The 21065-nt window shown below is 41.9% G+C and overlaps 1 protein-coding gene across 1 annotated transcript in view; it reads right to left on the bottom strand.

Annotated features, from left to right (window-relative positions):
- Positions 1 to 1885: 1885 nt before the first annotated feature.
- The window catches only part of scai (suppressor of cancer cell invasion), a 51531-nt gene continuing 32351 nt past the window's right edge, over positions 1886 to 21065 (bottom strand). The window contains exons 9-18 of the mRNA XM_066712885.1: positions 20021 to 20173; positions 17790 to 17891; positions 15554 to 15655; positions 14439 to 14517; positions 9591 to 9690; positions 9029 to 9110; positions 8185 to 8257; positions 7602 to 7775; positions 6521 to 6621; positions 1886 to 5908 (exon numbers count right to left, since the gene is read on the bottom strand). Coding sequence (XP_066568982.1) covers positions 5762 to 5908; positions 6521 to 6621; positions 7602 to 7775; positions 8185 to 8257; positions 9029 to 9110; positions 9591 to 9690; positions 14439 to 14517; positions 15554 to 15655; positions 17790 to 17891; positions 20021 to 20173 — 1113 coding nt within the window. The 3' untranslated portion in view covers positions 1886 to 5761. The remainder of the gene's footprint in view (positions 5909 to 6520; positions 6622 to 7601; positions 7776 to 8184; positions 8258 to 9028; positions 9111 to 9590; positions 9691 to 14438; positions 14518 to 15553; positions 15656 to 17789; positions 17892 to 20020; positions 20174 to 21065) is intronic.

Raw genomic sequence — 21065 nt, 5'->3', positions numbered from 1 at the left:
CACATATGTAAAAAAGATATATGTATATTTTGAATTCATCATGTTATTGCAATGTTAGACGGTAGATTATGAAACTGATTTTCTCTAGGACAGAGCATCAGAAATTAGATGCTTAAAATGGTATACTCTAGATGGATAGAAAAATAATGAATACATTTATTTAATCAGATTGATTTGAGTTTTTCCTTTCTTTAAGCAGGATTAGGCCTAGACCAAATCATAACGATCTCCTGCCTGCAAGTCGTAAGTTACAAAGTTGTACCCAATCATGCTGTAATTTAAAAGTAGGAGAAATAGGATTCTGACAATAAAACCAACCATGATTGGGTACGAGGTTGTAATTAGTGATATGCAGGTAGGTCAATGTTTTGATTTGTTCCAGGCCTTAGTATATGTAACATAAACCGAATATTCCTGTAATTCCTCATTCTTCTGCCAATCTCAAAACAAAATAAATCTAAAGGAGAAAAATATTACATTTAGACATGAGAAAAAAAAATAGAAAGAAAAAACCCACTGAAACTGTATTTGCAGAGAATATTTGTTTCCATTTACAAGAAGTATAGTATAGAGGTACAGAGAATACTTCCACAACCTACAATTCTGGTCAGTTAAAGGGCACTCAAACCTAAGCCTGCATGCCCCAATGGTAATGGAAACACTTTTCTCTCGTCATTAAGCGATGCCGGATAAAGCAGCTACACAGAGGTTAGAAGGATGCAGTGGGGAGCAATCCTCAGTCTCTGGATTCCAAAACACACAACAGGAATCTGTTTTAGTATTTGAGAGCTTATGGAGGTCACTTCCTTTACTTGACTTTGTCGACAACAAGGATACGGCAATGCAGAGTTGGTACTGTTCTACGGGTTTCAAAAGGGGGCAGGAATCCCAGGGTGCAGTAGTTCTGTTTCTTCATTTCCTACAACTTCCAATCATTTGGTTACATTTCAGGGTTTCTTTACAGCTCCAGCTCTATAGGCCTGACGGGACGTCGTTCTCTGGTGTCTTGTTTTTCTCCTTCTGCCGAGCTACTCCAATACATTTACTAGAGTTCTGCAATGTGCAGATTATACACATGTATAAATAGGCCGTAACAAATACTAGTGATTATGAAGTAAATGTAAAGTACCTTTTAAGTGCCTAATGTACTTCTTTCTTTATACTAATATTAATTGAAGATCACACCTTCAATTGCTAACCTTATATATGTCCATCCTGTGCCAGAGACAATTCAGGAAAGTTGTCTGTTGTCTTCCTAATGCCTTCCACAGAAATGTAACATACAAGAAATCGCCATTATTATTATAATTCTTTTTACAAGAGATTGTTAACAGCGGGTTTTAAAAATACAAATTAAGAATTTAAAGCCTGGAAATGCGTCAGTCTTCAGGTGCTACAGTCCTACAGTACAGATACTGAGACATGAGACTAATGAGGAAGCTAAAATTCAGAGCAAGCTGCACAATATATTTGAGATCTATCATTTACTAGTTTAAAAGCATCCAATGATTGCAATAATTTGAGATATGAACTTTAGACAGTACAGATATGAAATCTAATGCACACCAAATGATGTGACTTCATGACATTAAATACTGCCACACACATACATTCCTTTATATAAAACAATCCCTCTTTCTTCCTTAAATATATATATCTTTACACATATTTAAAGAAATTAACTTCTCAAAAGATTGCTTTTGTTTCTGAAAAGGTATGACCCTATATGTAGCAAAATCACTAGATTGTTGTCATAGTAAAATGGACTGAAGATATGCCTGTTTGTACCAATAGCATTCATTTACTACGGTCTCGTGTATCGTCTCCAGCTTATCTGAAAACACAAATCATTCCAAGAAAGGAAAAAAAAGTTATATATACAAAATAAACAAAACGGTCATAGACTTTTATTACTTTTAAACAGCATTCAGTTAAAACATTTGTTTAAAAAGCTTGCATGTTTTGGTTTTATCACATTTCTTAAAAAATAATAAACAACAATAACATCAAATATAATTTGGCAACAAATGGGACACTGCTATACGTGATAAAATACACACACCAGAAAATGGAAGTCATTTATACCATTTAAACTGTAGAACCCCTTAACTTATAAAGAAAGAGTATTCTGGCTGTTCGGTCTCTTTATACCTCTCACTCCCACAACAGTAGGAACCTTTAGAGAAACAAGCTTACTAGAATTATCTCAAAGGGGCAGTTTATAGCATCTCAGTTTGCCTGTTGTTTCATTTCTAACCACATACACACTGTGACCTATGACACACTCTTGTATAGTTGTTTTCTGTTATTCTGCTTCCTATATGCTGGGTTAATTAGCTACAACTACAACTTCAAACAACAAACTGTGCAGATTGATTTCTGCACTTTTTTTCTTCTTACACATTAACTTCATTAATGTTTTTTTTTGTGTGGTCTCTGAACACATGAAATACAAGCACTGAACAACACATCTTAAAAAATATATGATATATGTATGAAATATATACAATTAACTTTATTAATGTGAATGTAATAGAAGGTTGATTGTGATATTAACAGATCATGCGGCTGTCTCTCCGTGCGTCTGCAAAATAGAGAACACGATAAAGAATAATCCAAACATGCTCGGACAGTGCTCCCTTCATAACATACCTTAACATCAACACACGTTCGCTCCAATGCAAAGTATTGATCGTCTCACCCAGTAGTTAATCTCTATCTACCAAGCCAAGACTGTTTTCACAGTGCAATTATTGGTTCATTGGGTTGTAGAAAATGTGTTGCTCTCCAGGAAATGCCAGTCCCCTTGTGACAGAGTGTTGTGAGACCAATAAACTACTTATAAAGATATAAAGAACATCTCATTAAAGTATACTGTATCATTTTTGTAGTTTTCCCCAGTCGTGCCGAGTCTTGCCCAGCCTTTCTGAAGCTGCTTTCACCTTCACACACTATTGTGTCAATCTAGTCTATGGAGAACGCATGGAAAGACTTCACGTAAGAACTGAAACAACAGGAAAAGGCAGATATCATAAAGTGTTCCTCTAAGAGCATAGAACAGGAGTGCACACTGACAGACAGAGCAAGAGTGACACATTCTCCTATTTGCTCTCTGGTTTATTACAACAATTCCACTGTTTCAGCAGTCAGGTCCTTTCCCCTTCAAAATGGCTGCCTCTCGGCCTTGCTCCCAGTGCAGCTGTGCACCGGGGAGAGTGGCCACATGGTCGGCCAGTGAGAGTTTGAGGAGCAATAGCACTGCATTGAAAATCGGAGTAGCCCTCAGTTACGACTCGGCAGTGGTGACTCCTTTGGGACTGAGTCTCATGTAAAAATGGTAAAAAATCTGAAATCTTGGAGAAAAAAAAAAAAAAGGTCATGGTACAATAAACTATTTTTGAAAATATCCTATAAGAAAAGATTAGTAATCGACTAGCAGTCAATTCAAATTGGGCAGTGTCGAGGAAGTCGATATATTCGATGGGCGAATAGTAATATCCGACTCCATACAGGTAAATTAGCAGGTTACCAAAGGAATGTACAAGTACTGCACGGATCTAAAGTAATGCACTCTTTCATTACTACAGTAAAACGTGTCTTTGATCTCCAATAGTGATACGTCCTGAGTTTTAATTTGCAGATTCTGAAATATAATTTGTAATAATCCATGCACTACGATGACCTATTATTACTTTACATCATTTGCAGATTATTTTATGTTCACTTAGGTTATCCTTAATTTTGAAGTTGGCTCTATTGGTACATGAAAGTGTGTTTCTGACAGAAAAAGGTATAATGTAATTAACTGTAAAATTAATGTAGCTATATGCAGCAGTCCTGAAAGAGAAATAAATTAAAAATCCTGCAGACCACTGAACACCATTTGGCAAAATATGAAAGGCTAAATTGATAGTAGAGGGAAATATAATGGGCCCACTTTGTAATTATCCTATTGGGTCCAGTTGTGCTTTGTGAATGACCTCATTAGGTGGGGGGTGATCTAAGAGAACAGTAATAGTACAGTAATATTCCACTCAGAACCCTCTTTCCCCTCTCTGATCGGAAAAAGGATTTTCAGGCCTTTCTGGTGAGACCGGGCGATGCTTTTCAGTCGTGTTTTGTAATCTCTCGTGCCATGCAGCGATTGGTGACTAGCAGCTGAGAGGGCTGCTTTTTTCAGTCACTAAATTGACATCACTAGATCTCAGCTACACAGGTTGACCACAGCAAGCAAATGTGCCAAACTGTTGGGGACAAAGACACATGCCCTCAGCACTGAAGGAAACACAAGTTCAGGCCATAGTTACGTTAAAGTGCAACTGTATTACTAAGTTAAAAAAGAAAGAAAAGGTCTGTAACATCTTCTAAATAGGCCATTTCTGAATAGGAAAAACAACCAAACAAAATGACAACAACGACCAGACGCCCTCTCCGTTCTTTTGGAATGTATAAAGACAGATAGGATTTACACAGCGGCACGCGGCTCCTAAAAACAGGACAAAGACAGCTTTGCGGTTCATTCAGGACCTCTCCGTTAAGACACATTTCAAACAATATTGTTTAGGTTCTTTAACAATAAAAATCCATACATACTAAAGATAAATGCTTGTTGCATCATATTTTGTTCTTTTTTTTTCTTTTAAAAAAGGCTCCATCTTTCTATAATTGTCCACCACACAGGACGAATGAACAGTTATAATCAGCACACCTCACAGTTGACTATACACACTATTCACAGACGTGCTAAAGGGTGGCATGGGCTCCAGAAAAGTGCCGTTTCATATTCAGGGGCTCAACCTCAAGGTGGTCCTTAGTTAGTTGCATGTATTGCTTTGACACTGAAGGTATTGTGAAGGTTGGCGAGTCAGAAACATTTGTAGGCTTCTGTCCTAAGAGAGGGGGATTGTCTTGGGGTCGGGTTCATTGAAACAACACCCACGGCCCTTCAATCCGTTCTCCCCTGTAACCATTTCTCACAGTCGGTCAATAACGAGACCTGGAGTCTCACATGCTCGATGACCCAGCGGCACCGGAAGGATCAAGCAGGAGCACAGCGCCGAACTGGATAACGGTGACGTGTCAAATTGACGAGACACCGATTCAACTGCCCCCAATGGAATTGTTCATGCAGGGCGAAGGAGACATTCAAAACTGCAAACCTCTCATGGGACGGACCTCTAGTTACAAGAAGACAACAGGATTGGAACAAAATGCAGGCTACGAATATCTGTAGAAAACAGCAGTTTAATATACTCATGCAGAACTGTCTCACTGCAGTCTAACGATAAGTCCTGTAAACTTGGCTCACAACCACCTAAACAGGGACACTGTCCTACACCTAGCAAACACAAAGTCTAAATTTTAGACTTAAATGTTGAAAGTTGCCTTCAGGAATGTCACAGGCAGTGTTTTTTTTTTTTTTCTCTCTTTTTTTTTTTTCCTTTTTGAAAAGCCCTCGATAATATATTCTCCTCAAAAACAAATATAGCTGCACCGGTGATGTGCGTGTGTGTGTGTGTGTGTGTGTGTGTGTGTGTGTGTGTGTGTGTATATGCGTGTATCTCTGTGTTTACAACAACGTGCATCTACACAGACACACACACGCACGTCGGAAATCAAGATCCCAGGGACGACCTCTAAAAAACAGAGCGAGAATCATTTAGGGAAAAAAAAAAAAAAAACACGGACCTTTCCAAGAAAAGAAAAAAATAAAAATAATCTGTGGCTTCTTAAACCAAATAATCTTTAAAAGGGAGCCAACTCAATAGTCATCGAGGGTGCTGTCAAAGAACAGGTTCTGCACATCCAGCATGGCGGCCAGTTCCAGGATGTGTTTCTGTACGAGGGGGCTCTCCACTGTGTCCTCCTTGGGAAGCTGGGGGTACGTCTCCGGGAAGCTCCTGGACTCCTGAAAGCAACGAGAACAACGCCTTTCAGACACCTGCCTGCCTGCTTGTGTTCTGAATCTTTCTACTGAGACCCAACTATTGTTTTTTATTTCCTTTTATACCACAGAGATGCTATAATTAAAAAGTCGTGTGTGAAGGGCGTCTCTTATTATTGTATAAGAGATGTCACCTGGTGCGTGAGGACTGCAAAGTGAAGCAGATTTCTTTAATCAAATTGGCAATAAAACGTTCAATGAGGGGATGCTTCCTGTACCAGATGTCATCCGATACGGTTTTTAGTGGAATTTGTTCAGGGTGAGACTTGGAAACACACAACTTTTTTCTTTGTATGGGATGACATTTATACACAAGATAAGAGGTATAGAAATGTTGGGAAATGCTGCTCTGTGATTGGCTGGATTCTCATATATGATTTATAATGGTGTTTATAAACAATCTTCCACAAAACTAGTGGTGGTGCCATGGGGTCTGCAAATAAAACCTTTAGATCTGCAGAAGACGACACATTAAACCCTTTTCTTTGTGTGTGTGCGTCTCCTGTAGTGTTTGAGTGGGGCTCGGTGGCAGTGTGTGTGCGGCGATGGAGCGAGGGGGTGAACAGAAAAGTGTACCCTGAACATCTTGTGCAGCCGCAGCGTCGCCGAGCAAAAGACGAAGCGGATCAACAGCAGCCTCAGGAACTCATCTCCATAAAACTGCAGGAAGGCCTGATCTGAGGAGGCAGACAAAACACAGGCAGGGATTAATTACACCAGCCAGGGCTCTTATTACTGTGTCAGGCGCTCAGCCTCTCTGTGCTAATGACTAACTAGACCATCGCAGGGAGGCTGGTATCAGCACACAGGGGCGGGGCTGTTTACTGTCGCCTAATTACGATACATTACAGAACAAAGACACATTAGGCGGCGTAAGATCTAAGACACTCTCAGGTCATGGCAAGAGATATCTGATATACCTTCGAAGGGAAAGAATAACCCAATAAGAGACACTCATTCAAGAAACGAATGTAGCTCTGAATCTGTGTGTACAAATAGTACAGGAGAAAGGCAGTGACAACAGATGTTTACAAGACTGTGTAAGAAAAGAACAAACAAAAAAAAACATCCCCTGTCCCTCTCTGTGGAGTAAGACAGTGTTGTTTGAAGCCACCTGAGGCCACAATAGTAATTAGCGGGTATCTCACTCCTTAGACACTGATTCAAAATCATTAAACGATTGCAGGCCTCTGCTTATAGATGTGCAATGGAAGCTGGTGTAACAACACGTTCATCTCCATGCTATGCTACTGATGACATATTTTGTAATGTTCACAGATTTGTAAAAAAATATTTTCTTCCCAATTTGTTCACTGCCTGAGGAGGAGCCTGGAAACCTGGGGTTTTTGTGTCAGGTGGTCAAGTGTCACTCTTCCCGGGATATTTTTTGTGTTGTTTTAAACATTTCCATTTGTCTTCGGCAGGTATCTGTCTCTGGTCGTGCATCACGGCAAGTTGATTTTCATTGGCCATAGCGACACAATAATTCTGCCCATTGCTCTGCTGTTTTCCATGCCTTTCTCCTGCTCCTGGGCTGTCCTGCTGGCCGGTTGTGATTTTAGGGGCAGATGGAGTATTAACAAGCTCCTGGGAAGATATCTGGGTCACTCTGTGTGTGGGGTGTTGGGGCAGGGCAGAGGGTGCGGTGCTGCAGTACCTATGGACCGAGAGCGGGTGAGCAGCTGACCGACGTCACGGTACACCTTGCGCAAGTACTCCTGGGATTTGTCCCACAATCCCCTGCGCATGCTGGACAGGCCGCAGATGTACAGGAAGGCCATGAGAGGGTTATAGAGGAAGAGGGTGAAGAGGCTGCCACGCTGAGACTGATCTATGAGAGAGAGAGGGTAAGGAAGCCGTCATAATTTTCTGTTACAATTCAGCCACTACTACTTCCACTTTTTACTTGTCGCCTTCCTGCCCTGTGTGGTATTGTATTCTACAATGCTTTACACACTAAACCATTGTACTGTCGGGCCAGTAAGACACTCTGCAATGACAACACTGGAATTGTCTTTAGTCAGAAGCAGCCAAATTGGGCTTGAGAAAATGATCAAACATGATGAAGAAGAATTCTATCAAAGCAAATATACTGAAGGAGGATAACAGAAAGCTGTTATTTAAAGGATTAAGTAAAAGAAAACACACACACACACACACACACACAAAAACTATTACATATTGAAGACCTATTCTAATATTTGCATAAGACTTCCCTCCCGCTCTCACAATGCTCTTACCCTGCATGCTCTTGGGGTAGGACGTCGGTGAAAGTAAGCAGACCAATGGCTGGCCAAAGAGATTCGTGAAATTCTACAGAAACAAAAGACAAAATAGAAATCAGAGACAGATTCTTAATCTTGTATTTGCCTTCTCTAATTTCCATTTTCCACAAACCAATGGAAGATCAGTATAAGCTCCAGTCTCTGCTTTAGTCTGTCAGACGCAAACGTGAGGCCGTGCCAATGGGAAGTAAGACAAGCCGCTGCAGGATGCAGTGTATGCCATCCACCACAAGAGAGAGCCATTGTAAAAAAGAACAACAACAACAAAGACCCCAGGAGGCAATCCTGCCTAGAATTCATTGAGCGGAGTTGTAAGCCAACTTGTTTTGAAGGTTTTCCAGTTGATCTTAAATAGTATGGGTTTTTGCCAAAGGGGCAGTCATTTACACAGTGATTTGCTTGTTCTTGGTAAATCATATTTAACATTCCCAGCCTTTCCAGACGAAATACCTGAACAGACTTGGAATCTGAAAAACGGCAGCACAGAATGACTCACTGACTAAATATAAAACTGCCAACTTCACTCATAGTCTATAGTTACAAGAGATGTGAGTCCTGTGGATCCAGTTAAATTAGACCATCTAGATATTTCCATCACTGTACTCCCCAGCTTAGGTAAGGGAAATTAAAATCATATACTGTATGTATATAATGTGCAGTATGTTGGCCATATCAATGCTGTTAATAAGTGATTGATTGTTATAAGTGATACATTATTGTTAATAATAATGTTAATAAGGCAGGACCCTGACCTACACATCTACTCTCAAGTGAACTCAAGTGAAGACACACAGCTCACCTTGTACGCCATGCTGTTGGACGAGTCCACAACAATGAACAGAGGCTTCCGGGTGAAGGGGTAGAGGTCACCGGGGTGAAGACTGCGGATCAAGAGCCATTACACACTGCGCACAAGTCAACATATATGTAGCACTTCACACAATCTGCTTTGCCTTCTTATTTAATTACTTTTTGATTTGCATTTCCAAATCAGTCAATAATTTTTCTATTAAATTAACAAAAAGCACATTTTTTTAATAATGGGTACCATCTCAAAGTGCTTCTCACAAGTGACATCACGGCAGAAGACATTATGTAATAGTTTTTGCTTGAGTTATTTGATTCAGCTAAGGCTGGGAGTAAAATAAACCAATCCACAAACCAAACATTCAGAAGAGTCAGTACTAACAGCCAGCGTCCGTTATGGGGTTTGGAATTTGTGCTTTTGTGGGCGTGTTCAACTTATGATTTTACAGGGACTCAAAGGACTCATCAAAGGGTGTGGGGAGTGCCTGCCCATCACTGTATTTGCACATGTTTTAGATATCGGGGAAAGATCAGAAGAGGCCTCCCTCACTCACCAGTGCATCTCTTTATGCGCCTGATTCCTCTTGTGCACCGTCTCTCCGTTCAGCACATCGCGGTTGTTGTTGGTGAGGACCCCTCCAAAATCATAGGGACCTACGCCAGAGAGAGAGAGAGGAAAAAAAAGTAGTGGATGACCCTTGCAGATCACTTGATCATGGGAGATGAAGTTAATATATTCTGTCCTACACAATCTGATGCCTTCCGCCCTGTTCGTCAAGCCCAACCGGAGCGGGGACCGCCCCTTGTACACCTGTGGGGGGTGCTGATGTCACTCACACTGAGCTGTGTGAACACAGTGTGATCTCCAGCAAATCTCGGGGCGCTACAGAATGGGGCTCTGCCTTCCTCTCTTGCGCCTTCAAACCAAACTGAGCACTCTTCCAAACCCACAACACTGCACTGTTAAAACGGCTCTGCACAGGGCAAGCTCCTGCGTAGAGGACAGCATGTTCGGCCAAAACAGACAGAGCATTTCCTAATCCTTCATGTCCCATACAACCAAGAACATTACGTACTTCCCCGCCCCCACTCCCACTCCTTCTGGATATTGAATGATAAAACTGTCTGTAAACCTGGCAGAGGTTTTAGGAGCCTTCATACACCACTCTGTGTATTCTACAAACACAGTAATGTGTGTGTGTAACGGAGCTGGGCCCCAGTGTCTCTGCTGTGTAGTCTGACATCTGTGCAGTGTAAGTCAAAGCCGTGAATGTAGACAGAGGTAAATCCTTAACTTGCCACCAGAGCTTAGGCTAGAGCAATCATGCCAAAAGTATAATTCCGTCATTGATATACTAAATTTGGTCTTAGATACGTAAAATAAGGCAGCACTGCAGGAATCAAGCGACAGGACAAAGATCAAGAAGCGGCTTCTCAGCAGACCTGACCTGTTCATAAAAAACAAGATTAAAAATGAGAATGACTGAAAACAACTGCAATTTTTGTGCTTGTCACATTCTAGACGACCATAACACGTATGTATGTATGCACCGCATAGGCAATGCAGTCTGTAAATCAGGGGTCTCAAATACAATTCATCCAGAAAGCATAGTCTGGCTTTCTTTCCAAGTTCCCAGTTACTTAAGTTCTCGGATTGATCCTCATTTCACAGAATTACTATTTCACAGTTATTCCAAGGCTGCAAATTATTTTGGCAACTTTTAAAAATTAGAAATCCTTTAACCCATCAAGACATTTTAAATATGTCTAAATTGTCAAATAACCAGAATCCATTAAGTAATTGAGGGCTTCAGCTGGAATTAAGACCATTAGACACTGTGGCCCTCCTGGCCCAAACTTGCTGTAAAATAATATCATGCAAAAAAACAACAATATTTTGACACCCCTATTCTTGCCAGATTTTGAGAGGGCTCAAAAGTCCAAGACATCATTAAAGAGACACAAAACAATAAAAGCAGAGAGCTGGACGGAGTTTGTTTCCTCTTCACTGTCATGCAGCTTCATATCTCACATTATGTCTCCCTGTCATTGTTTCAGTGTAGATTGTTAATTTGCCACTGTACCTGATGTCACACAAAACAGCTGACAGCAGAGATGCCACACTCCAGTCTTTGAGGGCCACAGGGTCCAACTCCTGGTTAATTAGTCCAACTTCAGCCCAAATTTATTTAGTAAAGTAGCCTTCGAGGAACTGCAATTGATGCCCCTTGTTTAACATGCTCTACTGGCCATTCTGCATCAGCTGATTTCTCTTCTTATGCTACATGCACATGCCTGGCACCGAGCTGTGGAAAGCCTTTATAGTGGCAATCTTTTCTCAAATAGTATTCATGAAGAAATGGCCAAATAATGCACTTGCTCGTTCATTCCACCAACCAACACCATTCAACCGATTTTGCAGTGCACCATGGGACTTCAGCTAATGACACAGCCTGGATACAAACTCGCCATCTCTGGACAACAGGGTCCAAGCTGCAGTCTGAGAGGAGACCTTTAAAAGGATGATACACACAGTTGCCTATGTGATTTTTAAGCTTCTTGATCATCATGTGTGCAAGACGGAAAATGCACTGCTTCAGGCTGCCCTTCTATTTCCTTTTTAGTTAAAACAAACAATTGCATTTGTCTTTGTTCATTGCACACTGCAAATAAAAAGCTGAAGTGTGTTGGAGGCTCTCTCTGGGGGCTGAAACAATGTCCTCGTTATTTCATAAGAGGAAATCAATAGACTTTAAGCATCAGATGAATCAATACAATGCAGGACAGAAAGCTGTTTATCTAATGTAAGGAAGAAAGGACTATTGATTTGGGGGAAATTAAATTTCCAAAACAGAGAAACTGCAACACATTTATACTTAAGCAAACTGCCAGCTTGGCCTGACAGAAGGGTGGTCAGGAGGCAGGTTCTATTAACCATGAGAGCAGGAATAGGATGGATTTCTTCTTTAATATATCAAGGAGCTAAAGTTGGGATTTATCTCTCTCTGCATGAAGCTGAGTGTCTAAACAAATGCTTTTCGTCTTTTAAGATTGGGGGGGGGGAACAATTTTGCTTCATATCAGGCCAAAGTTATTCCCGAAGTGCCAAACACAAATGAACTCCCAGCACGATTCTCATTAGCACTTGTAATGAAAAGCAACTCTTCCATTAAATTGCGCACATTAAAGTGATACAGGCACTTCAATACATTTCATGATGGGGTGAGAGGCGTTGTGCTACTCGGAAAGAAAACTGTACTGTAGCAAAGCGGCTGGAAGGCAAAGTTTTTATGCATCAGCTTGCGGAAGCAAAATTAAAATTCGAAAGCAGCTCAACGTGCATGGGAACAGGAAAGTGGGGGAGAAGCTGATGCAGTCAGTTGAAATGTTAGGAGAGTCCATCAAGACAGAACAATTGAGCTTCCTAACATTTCATATAATTTCGCAAAAAAAAAAAAAACTGAAGCCATTCTCCAACTACTCAAGCATCTCACTAGCAGGGCTTGACCAGTGACTCTGAGGGACGATGTGGGTGGACGGGTCACAGCAGAAAGGTTACAGTAAGACAATATGACTGAAAACAGGACTGCATTTAAATTTAAAATAAAAACATCAAGAGAAATCAGTAAAAGAAAGCAAATGTTCTCATTATCAGTTAATCAATAAATGCTTATTACCTATGCATCTAATAACTGTCGTACTAGATACAGAGTCAAGAAGTAGTTACATTTCAACCCTTCTTGCTATTTGTGGGCTCTCCGTAGCCTGCAAACTTCTGAGTAAAAGGGAAGCACTTTGACAACAAAGGCGAAGAGCTCTTTCTTATCTGGTACTTTTTGAAATGCTGTTATAACAAAAGCACTGTTTACACTTCTGAGGCACTCGATCGTGTGACTATATAATCTTAAACCACGGTGTATCCTGGACTGTGCCAAGTGAATTCGCCAGCGATTGGGCGTGAACACAGACAGGGAACTGCAGTATCTTTAACAGGAAGTAGATGGATTATACTTATTATTAGGCATGCTTCAAAATGTGAACAATTATAAAAGGAGGCAATAAAGCAGAACAATGTTTCACAAGTACATGTATTTTAGTAGTAGTGTATGTTCTGCAGGAAAACAATTGCATGACAGGTCCAAGTTAAATCCTGAATCACTAATAACGAACTTGGCTCCAAATCCAGCTGCCTATCAGATTTCGTTTTTGTGTAATGCACCTGGTTGTGGTATTGAAATGACTTACAGGCTCACTGTATTGTTAATATAGGTTTATATAACTGCTCCGCAAAGCCCTGTGGAGTTGCAGCTCTGTGGGGGGACAACTGTTCTCCATGTGACATTCCCATACAACAATCCTCTAGCCCGTTGTTATAAAAACAATACGGCTGCATTTAGCACAGGATATGAGTATAGTTTTGTACATAAAACATATATAGATTAATAAGGTTTTTTTCAGTACACAATGTGTAAAAAGTAATTTCAGTCAGTTGCAGTTCTGTGAGTGTAGTGAAGACCGGTGGTCACATAGAGACAGGCCTCGGAAAACCTCACTGTCCTGGCAAACGACTCCGCTCTGGTTACCGTGACAGAGTAGCAGAAAATATTCACTGGAGACGGCTTTCCATTTCTCTGACTATAATAAAAACAGCTGTCAGTCTTCTGTGATATACATTTGTAAAGGTTCGTAAAACAACAAAAAACTAGAGTCCCTGTAGACTCTGCTGAAACAACACAACCTATATAGTGCATTGTGTTGTCATATGAAGTCCATGCTAAAGCAATACTTCGAGCTCTTTAAAGAAACAAAGGAAACAATCACTGAATCTCTCCTCCTGTCTTCACCAATAATGGAGTATTTCCACCTGCACCACAAGCACAGGACAAGTTGGTGAGCATCACTGTAAATCTCTTTTCTTACTAGCTGGCAACTGGAAACAACATTTTCACTTCCATCTTAGTTTTGCACACTTTTACACACACACACACACAGTATTTCTCTCTCTTTTCCACATGTTTATCGAAGAAGAAAATACTTTGCCAATTGCACTGAGTACCCAACATTTTTTTTTCCTGGTAAAACAATTATTTCATCTGACTACTATTTTTGTTCTGGATCCAGCTTTCTTTATAATATCTTTGTGGGTTTCTGAAATGTCTCCAAATTAGAAACGTAACACTATTAATACCTTAGCGGTTGCAAACTGCAGTTAAAAACCTGTCCAGGAAAACACAAACAGCTGTACCTGGGTTCCTCAATAATGCAAACACAAAGAGTGTGTGTGAATAGTTGTCTCTGACCCCAGGCTTGCTTGCCCTATTCCCTAAGCCCTGCTGGCCTGTCCCTCTGCGAGACCCTAGTTCAAGCCCTGCCGGTGAAGGGGCAGCATTCCTCAAATGTACCTTCATAATCTGAGCGACCTGTGGGGAAGACTCCAGTGGCTGAGAGGTAGATGAGCAGCACGCTGTTGGCCGGGAGCTCCTGAAAACACAGACAAGAGCAGACTGCTTAAAACCCACAGGACACACACAATAAATCCACAGGTACTAACTATGATTTGGGACAGTGGTGAAATCTGGCCCACCAGCATAGTAGAAAGCTTTCAATTGAGACATGTGTTTGCATCATTATAAACCATGAGAGAAGTGAGCTTCTGTATGTGAAAACATACAGGAGACACTTCTTCACACAGAGAGTTGTTACAATTTGCAACAAACTCCCCAACTTTCTTATGTTCTTATGTTCTTAATAAAGGTCTCCCTAAGGATGCTCGTTTTCGATTTGTCTTCGAGAAGATAAAGGAAAATTAACAGGCAGAGCTCCTTCGTATCCACTGATCAACCGAATGGAGATCAAAGACCCGAGGAGCTCCTGGAGAACAGCCCCCCCGATGTACGACGGCACCGTTCAGCTTCAGCTGCCGCCGTAGTGTTTGGTACAGATCAATACAATTCAAGAAACTTCATTTCTCACAAAGTCTTTCTTTGAAGCCATTTTGTTGCGTGGTTTTCATTTTAGCTCACAGGTACTGTAAAACCGAACAACATAGATCTTTCTGTTGTATGTGTGTTTTTCTGAATCCTCTTCATGACTGCAAGCAATTTCACTTCCACAAAGATGTCTGGATATTACAAACCAATCAGACCGTTTATATTAATATCTATGTAACACAAATATATTTATATAGAGATATGGGCAATCTTTGCTCATTATTTGACAACATGGCCATTTGGTAAGTGTTGGCTTTACTTGACTGGACACAGACATAACAAGAATTCACAGTAATCTCTTGTGCTGAAGCAGGGTTGAGATTTTCCACTGCTGCTGCCTACACTGTGTCTACTGTGAAAGCAATGCTTGTGCCAGGCAGGCCTGAGAGAAACTCCCTGCAGGATCCCCCAGCATGCTCCTGTGTGTGACAGGGACAGGGACACACTGCCTCAGCACTGAGCCGCGGCTCCTGAGCCGTGTGTGTGCAGATGTATGGGAGCAGGGAAGAGCCAGGCTGCCATCAGACCTTGAAGGAGGCGGACAGGAATGTGTAGAGCTGGCTGAAGGTGGGTTTGTACAGCAGGTACTTGTGGGGGTTCTCTCTCTTGGCAGGCTTCTCGGTCGTTTCCTGCAGAAACAAAACACAACCCACAGAAATCCTGAGTGAAGGCCCAGAACCCCTGGAGAACAGTGCTTCCCTCATGCTCTGGCACATCAGCCGTTAACACAGTATTGCTCTTCCAAGTGAAAAGCTTGCAGTGTGTGGACTCTTTTATAATACTTGCACAAGGCAATTCCCACTGTGACAAAAGAAAAGGAGGAGTTTATAACTGAACATGAGGTTTACAGGTGATTGGTGCTTGTTTTTGGTTCTGTAATAATTTCAGTCCAATACGTCTTCTGACAGAAACTGCAATAATATTTATAAATAATGCCATTTGCAGTGAACATCCAGAAGAAATGGAAAAATCTATTTTGTCTTGAACGTGAGCCAAGGATATTGAAGTCATTGCCAACTTATCTCAGGGAAGTAGATGTACTCGGGGAACAGCCGTAACCAATTAACACACAATCTAAAATTTTCCATTGCCCTCTTCCAAATCAGACCTGTCAGTTTCTCAGAACATTTCGGTGTGCACACCCAAAACCGGTTAAATGAATGAACAAAACACATACAGAAATACATTTTTCAAAGGCCTCAAACCACACAGAAATCTAATTTATAATCCCACACTGGCATTCGACGCAATATGGGCATAAACGTTTTGTTTCAGCGACAACACATTTAGACAATCCAAAAATGATGCAGTGCATAATAAACAGAAACTATATATATAGATAGATAGATAGATATAGATATACACCGATCAGCCATAACATTATGACCACCTGCCTAATATTGTGTAGGTCCCATTTTCCCGCCAAAACAGCCCTGACCCGTCGAGGCATGGACTCCACTAGATCTCTGAAGGTGTGCTGTGGTATCTGGCACCAAGACGTTGGCAGCAGATCCTTTAAGTCCTGTAAGTTGTGAGGTGGGGCCTCCATGAATCGGACTTGTTTGTCCAGCACATCCCACAGATGCTCGATTGGATTGAGATCTGGGGAATTTGGAGGCCAAGTCAACACCTTGAACTCGTGATTCATCAGACCAGGCCACCTTCTTCCGTTGCTCCGTGGTCCAGTTCTAATGCTGACGTGCCCATTGTAGGCGCTTTCGGCAGTGGACAGGGGTCAGCATGGGCACCCTGACTGGTCTGCAGCTACGCAGCCCCATACGCAACAAACTGCGATGCACTGTGTGTTCTGACACCTTTCTATCAGAACCAGCATTCACTTTTTCAGCAATTTGAGCTACAGTAGCTCATCTGTTGGATCGGACCACACGGGCCAGCCTTCGCTCCACACGTGCATCAGTGAACCTTGGCCGCCCATGACCCTGTCGCCGGTTCACCGCTTTTCCTTCCTTGAACCACTTTTGATAGGTACTGACCACTGCAGACCGGGAACACCCCACAAGAGCTGCAGTTTTGGAGATGCTCTGACCCAGTCGTCTAGCCATCACAATTTGGCCCTTGCCAAAGTCGCTCAGATCCTTACGCTTGCCCATTTTTCCTGCTTCTAACACATCAACTTTGAGGACAAAATGTTCACTTGCTACCTAATATATCCCACCCACTGAGAAGTGCCATGATAAAGAGATTATCAATGTTATTCACTTCACCTGTCAGTGGTCATAATGTTATGGCTGATCGGTGTATATATAAATCTTAAATACTTAGCTAATTTAAATGGCTGCTCCATGCTAATTAACTATCACAATACCAGATATATGTTGTATGCAAGAGGGAAGCTTTTTAGAAGCCGGATGATCCAGAAATCCAATAAAAGCCCCGGGCTCAGCATCTACATCTCCGTGAATGAGCTATAATTAGAGTGTTAGACTCCACATTACTTCAATAGAGTTTGCAAGTTCATTGTCTTAATGGCTTTGCATTACTTGAAGTTCACCAAAACAGAACACAAAGATTCATCCGTTGTTCACTTGGATTGAATAAGAGCCTTTCTTCCAGCATTACAAATTAAGCCAGTGACATTGAATGCTGACATTGAGTGCAAGACTAGGGTAGTGTGCAGCACTATTAGGCTACTGGAGCTCTGAAAAGCAATGGAGAGCCATTACTAGCCTACAACTAGCCTCAATAGTGCAGTAAGTTGTGTGTGAATCAATCATTGCCTTTGGGTCAGGGCGGTCCACTCACCAGAGTCCCTGGCTTGTTCATCTGTGCGGCCAGGTTCACCGGCTCCCTCTCCAGGGCTTGGAGCATCCGAAACATGTCGATGGTCAACTCACTGAACTTCACCTGCCACACAGAGACGCACAGTCACACCGTCAGCACACTGCCTGCACTGTCCCTGCCCCGTCTCCGAAACTGAACTGAGCAATATCAAATTACACTACAAACTGCTAGGGGGTTTTGTAAGAGGGGGGAAGAGCGGAAAAGGTTAAGACTGATGACAGATGTCCAAACCCTGCTGACACAGCTTGTTCTACTTTATGGGACTCATAAGTTCTGTCATTGCAGGTAAGCAGACAAGTTTGCCGCTCATACTACACTTCTACTAGATGACTTAAGTAATTTGTTTGAAGTTACAGATCAAGGCCATACGGACCAACTGAAGGACAGTGCTTTTTCTTTAATCTTCAAGGATAATCTAATCTTTTGATCTATTACTGCAGCGTCTATATTTAGAAGCTCTTTGAGAATGTTGAACTGAAGGAGCAGTTCGTATAGACAGCACTTTTGGCGAGAAACAATTCTTAAGACTTAAATTTGCTGCTTGTTTAAAAGCACAAAAATAGGCACTTTCAAATATATAAGCCATGTCAAATTCAGGTGTCAGTTCCCACCTCTGTTCTGCAGATGGCACCTTTTGTAAAACCACTGACCTTGACTAGCCTACTCTCTTAATAAGTGTTAAACGAGGAATTACAAATACTGCCCTCTGCATCGAGGCAGAGATAATGGGAGGTTGACTGAACAATTGATTGATCAAGGGCTTTCCTGATTATTAAATCAAGGAGGCTGCCAAACAGGAATGCGTCTCCTGCTTCTGCTGGAGCTGCTGCCAGGTGGAGGTCAGAGGTGTAGGTTGGAGGTGATCTCAGCTCTACCTGCACTTCACAGGGTTATCAACACTTGAACGCATAACACAATGCTGAATCAGAATGAATTGTTAAATTTGAAATGTAAAGGATAACACTGGACTTAAAGGCTCATGGGAAAAAAACACCATGTGTCTACAACTGTTATAATAATATTAACTCCAGTGCAGTCACTTACAAGATGTCAACTTTCTTCACAATCTTGAGATGCTGCTTAAATTACTCTCTGCCATCACAAACACCTTTTACCGTTAAGGCGTTTTGGAAGGCGATACCTATGTTAAGCTAATGAGATAAAGAATAAAAAAAATGAATGTTGAAGAGCTGGTGGAAGGATTAATTAGGCTCTGTTTCCTTGGGGTCTTGTTGAAGGAGACAGAGCAGTGAGATAGCTGGCACGCTGTGTTCGTTCTGGGAGTCAGCAGGAACCGTTGGAAACACCTTGTGGATAATGAGTTCATTTTCAGTGTTGTTAGGAAGGTAAATAAATAAAAAGTCAACACTAACAACATGCATCAGCAAGGGTAGAGCTCTGTGTAATTAGCATGGTGCTGTCCTTCTAGATGAAATAGGTTTTGTGACGCAAGAATGGGATTTCATAAGAGACTCATTAAACCCCTTTAATTACATTTCGTCGTAATGTGCGCGGCAAATGAGAGAATTTGCCAGAAAACGGTGTTTGAACAGACTTCTCCAAGAGGATCGCCAGTAAGTGTGAAGTGAAAAAGAGTGACGCATGGTGCCCTACAGGAGAGTCCCTGCAGGCAGAACTCAGTCTGACATAGACATGTTTCTCCTTCACATTTCATCACATTTGACTTCTTGAAGCCTTTTCAAAAGACTGCTCTTTCCAAGAAAAGTTGTTTCAGACCGTGGATAAACTGAGCAGAAGCCCCGGAGAAGCCCCGTGAAAGCACACAACAGCATATGGAACAAGTCAGAATTAGCTAAATAGGAAACCAAAGATGGTATACACTGTCTTTCACGTGGTATTCCCAGGACAGGATGAAATAAGAACACAATCCGTGGGGTGTAAGCTGAACCATGATTTGATCCTCAGTTAATAGCCAGTCCTGGCTGGGGACCCACACTTGCTGGAAACCTGCCTTCAATGTCTTAGGGAGAGAAGAAATCCCTTAAGATGAATTCCCTTTACTGTTCCACAGAGTGAATGCACAGTGACTGGCTGGCTCCGGGCTTCAGACCCCAGTAGGCTGCTGTGTATTGCCAGCGTGCCCTGTAGGTGGAGGGAATCAGGCTCCCAATGGGGCAGCAGAATTTCCGCACGGACCAAACTCACAGCAAATCACTGCAGCAGAGACGTACCTGGTTGGTGCAGTTGCCGATGATGAGGGCGTCCGCCAGGGTGAGCTGACCCACAATCATGCCCTGTTCCAGTTGTGGCACGCCCCCTTCCTGCAGTCTGTTGGATGTAATGACCACAGTGTTGTCGTCGTTCAGCACCATCACTGGGTCAGCCTGCCAAACACAGCCAACACAGACTGCTTAGCACAAGAAGCCAGTTGTACACAGAAAGCTACAAAGCATCACTCAGTGGAAAAAAAGTGTTCACATTGTCTTAGTCTGCTATTAATGGATCTTTGCATAAAATGGGTTACATCGTTACTTTTATTGCCCCAGGGATGACTTACAGCCGTTTTAGGTATTCCAACCAACATTGATTTTAAATAGTTTCAGTCAGTTTTGCCCATTTGTATTTCAGCTCCAGCAAATTCCATTCCGTTTATAATTTTTTTCACATGACTGGTTTATTCTCTCTGATCCGTTTTCTCCATTTCTCTCTATTTTCCTTCCCATTCCCCTACAGAATACTGACATTTTTTAATAAATCTCCAAACAGGCTTTTCCCCAATAGTCACCCTGTAACTAATCCTGATCCGGGGTCACTCATTCATTTAGGTCTGCTGAACTGCGACAGATAAAGTGCTGCAAACGCGAAACAAAACTATTCTGAATTCGAAATGCCTGTAAACGTCACAATCAGGTTTGCTAACAAATCAGGCATGTCTCCTCCCCACCCCCCCCCCCCCGCCCCAACCACCCCACATAAAAGGCTTAGTTATCTGTGCCGCACAGTTCTGCAGACTCCACATTGACTAACCCCTCAGTGCCTGTGCAGTACATCACTGTCGCAGCCTCGCACTCGGGCGCTCTACACAAAAGCATGACGTTGCCATAGATACGGGGTACAAAATGCAACTTGGAATTGTCTCCGTTTCATTCTTTAACCACTACATAATGACAATGGTGTGTGTGTGTGTGTGTGTGTGTGTGTGTGGGGGGCATTCTCGTCAGTTTATTTACTTATGTATCGATGTGTATAATTAATATCACTTTTGTATTTTCCCAT

This window comes from Amia ocellicauda, chromosome 9, assembly GCF_036373705.1.
Source record: "Amia ocellicauda isolate fAmiCal2 chromosome 9, fAmiCal2.hap1, whole genome shotgun sequence".
Classification (NCBI taxonomy): domain Eukaryota; kingdom Metazoa; phylum Chordata; class Actinopteri; order Amiiformes; family Amiidae; genus Amia; species Amia ocellicauda.
Note: the sequence above shows the minus strand (reverse complement) of the source record. Positions and strands in the feature narration are given on the sequence as shown.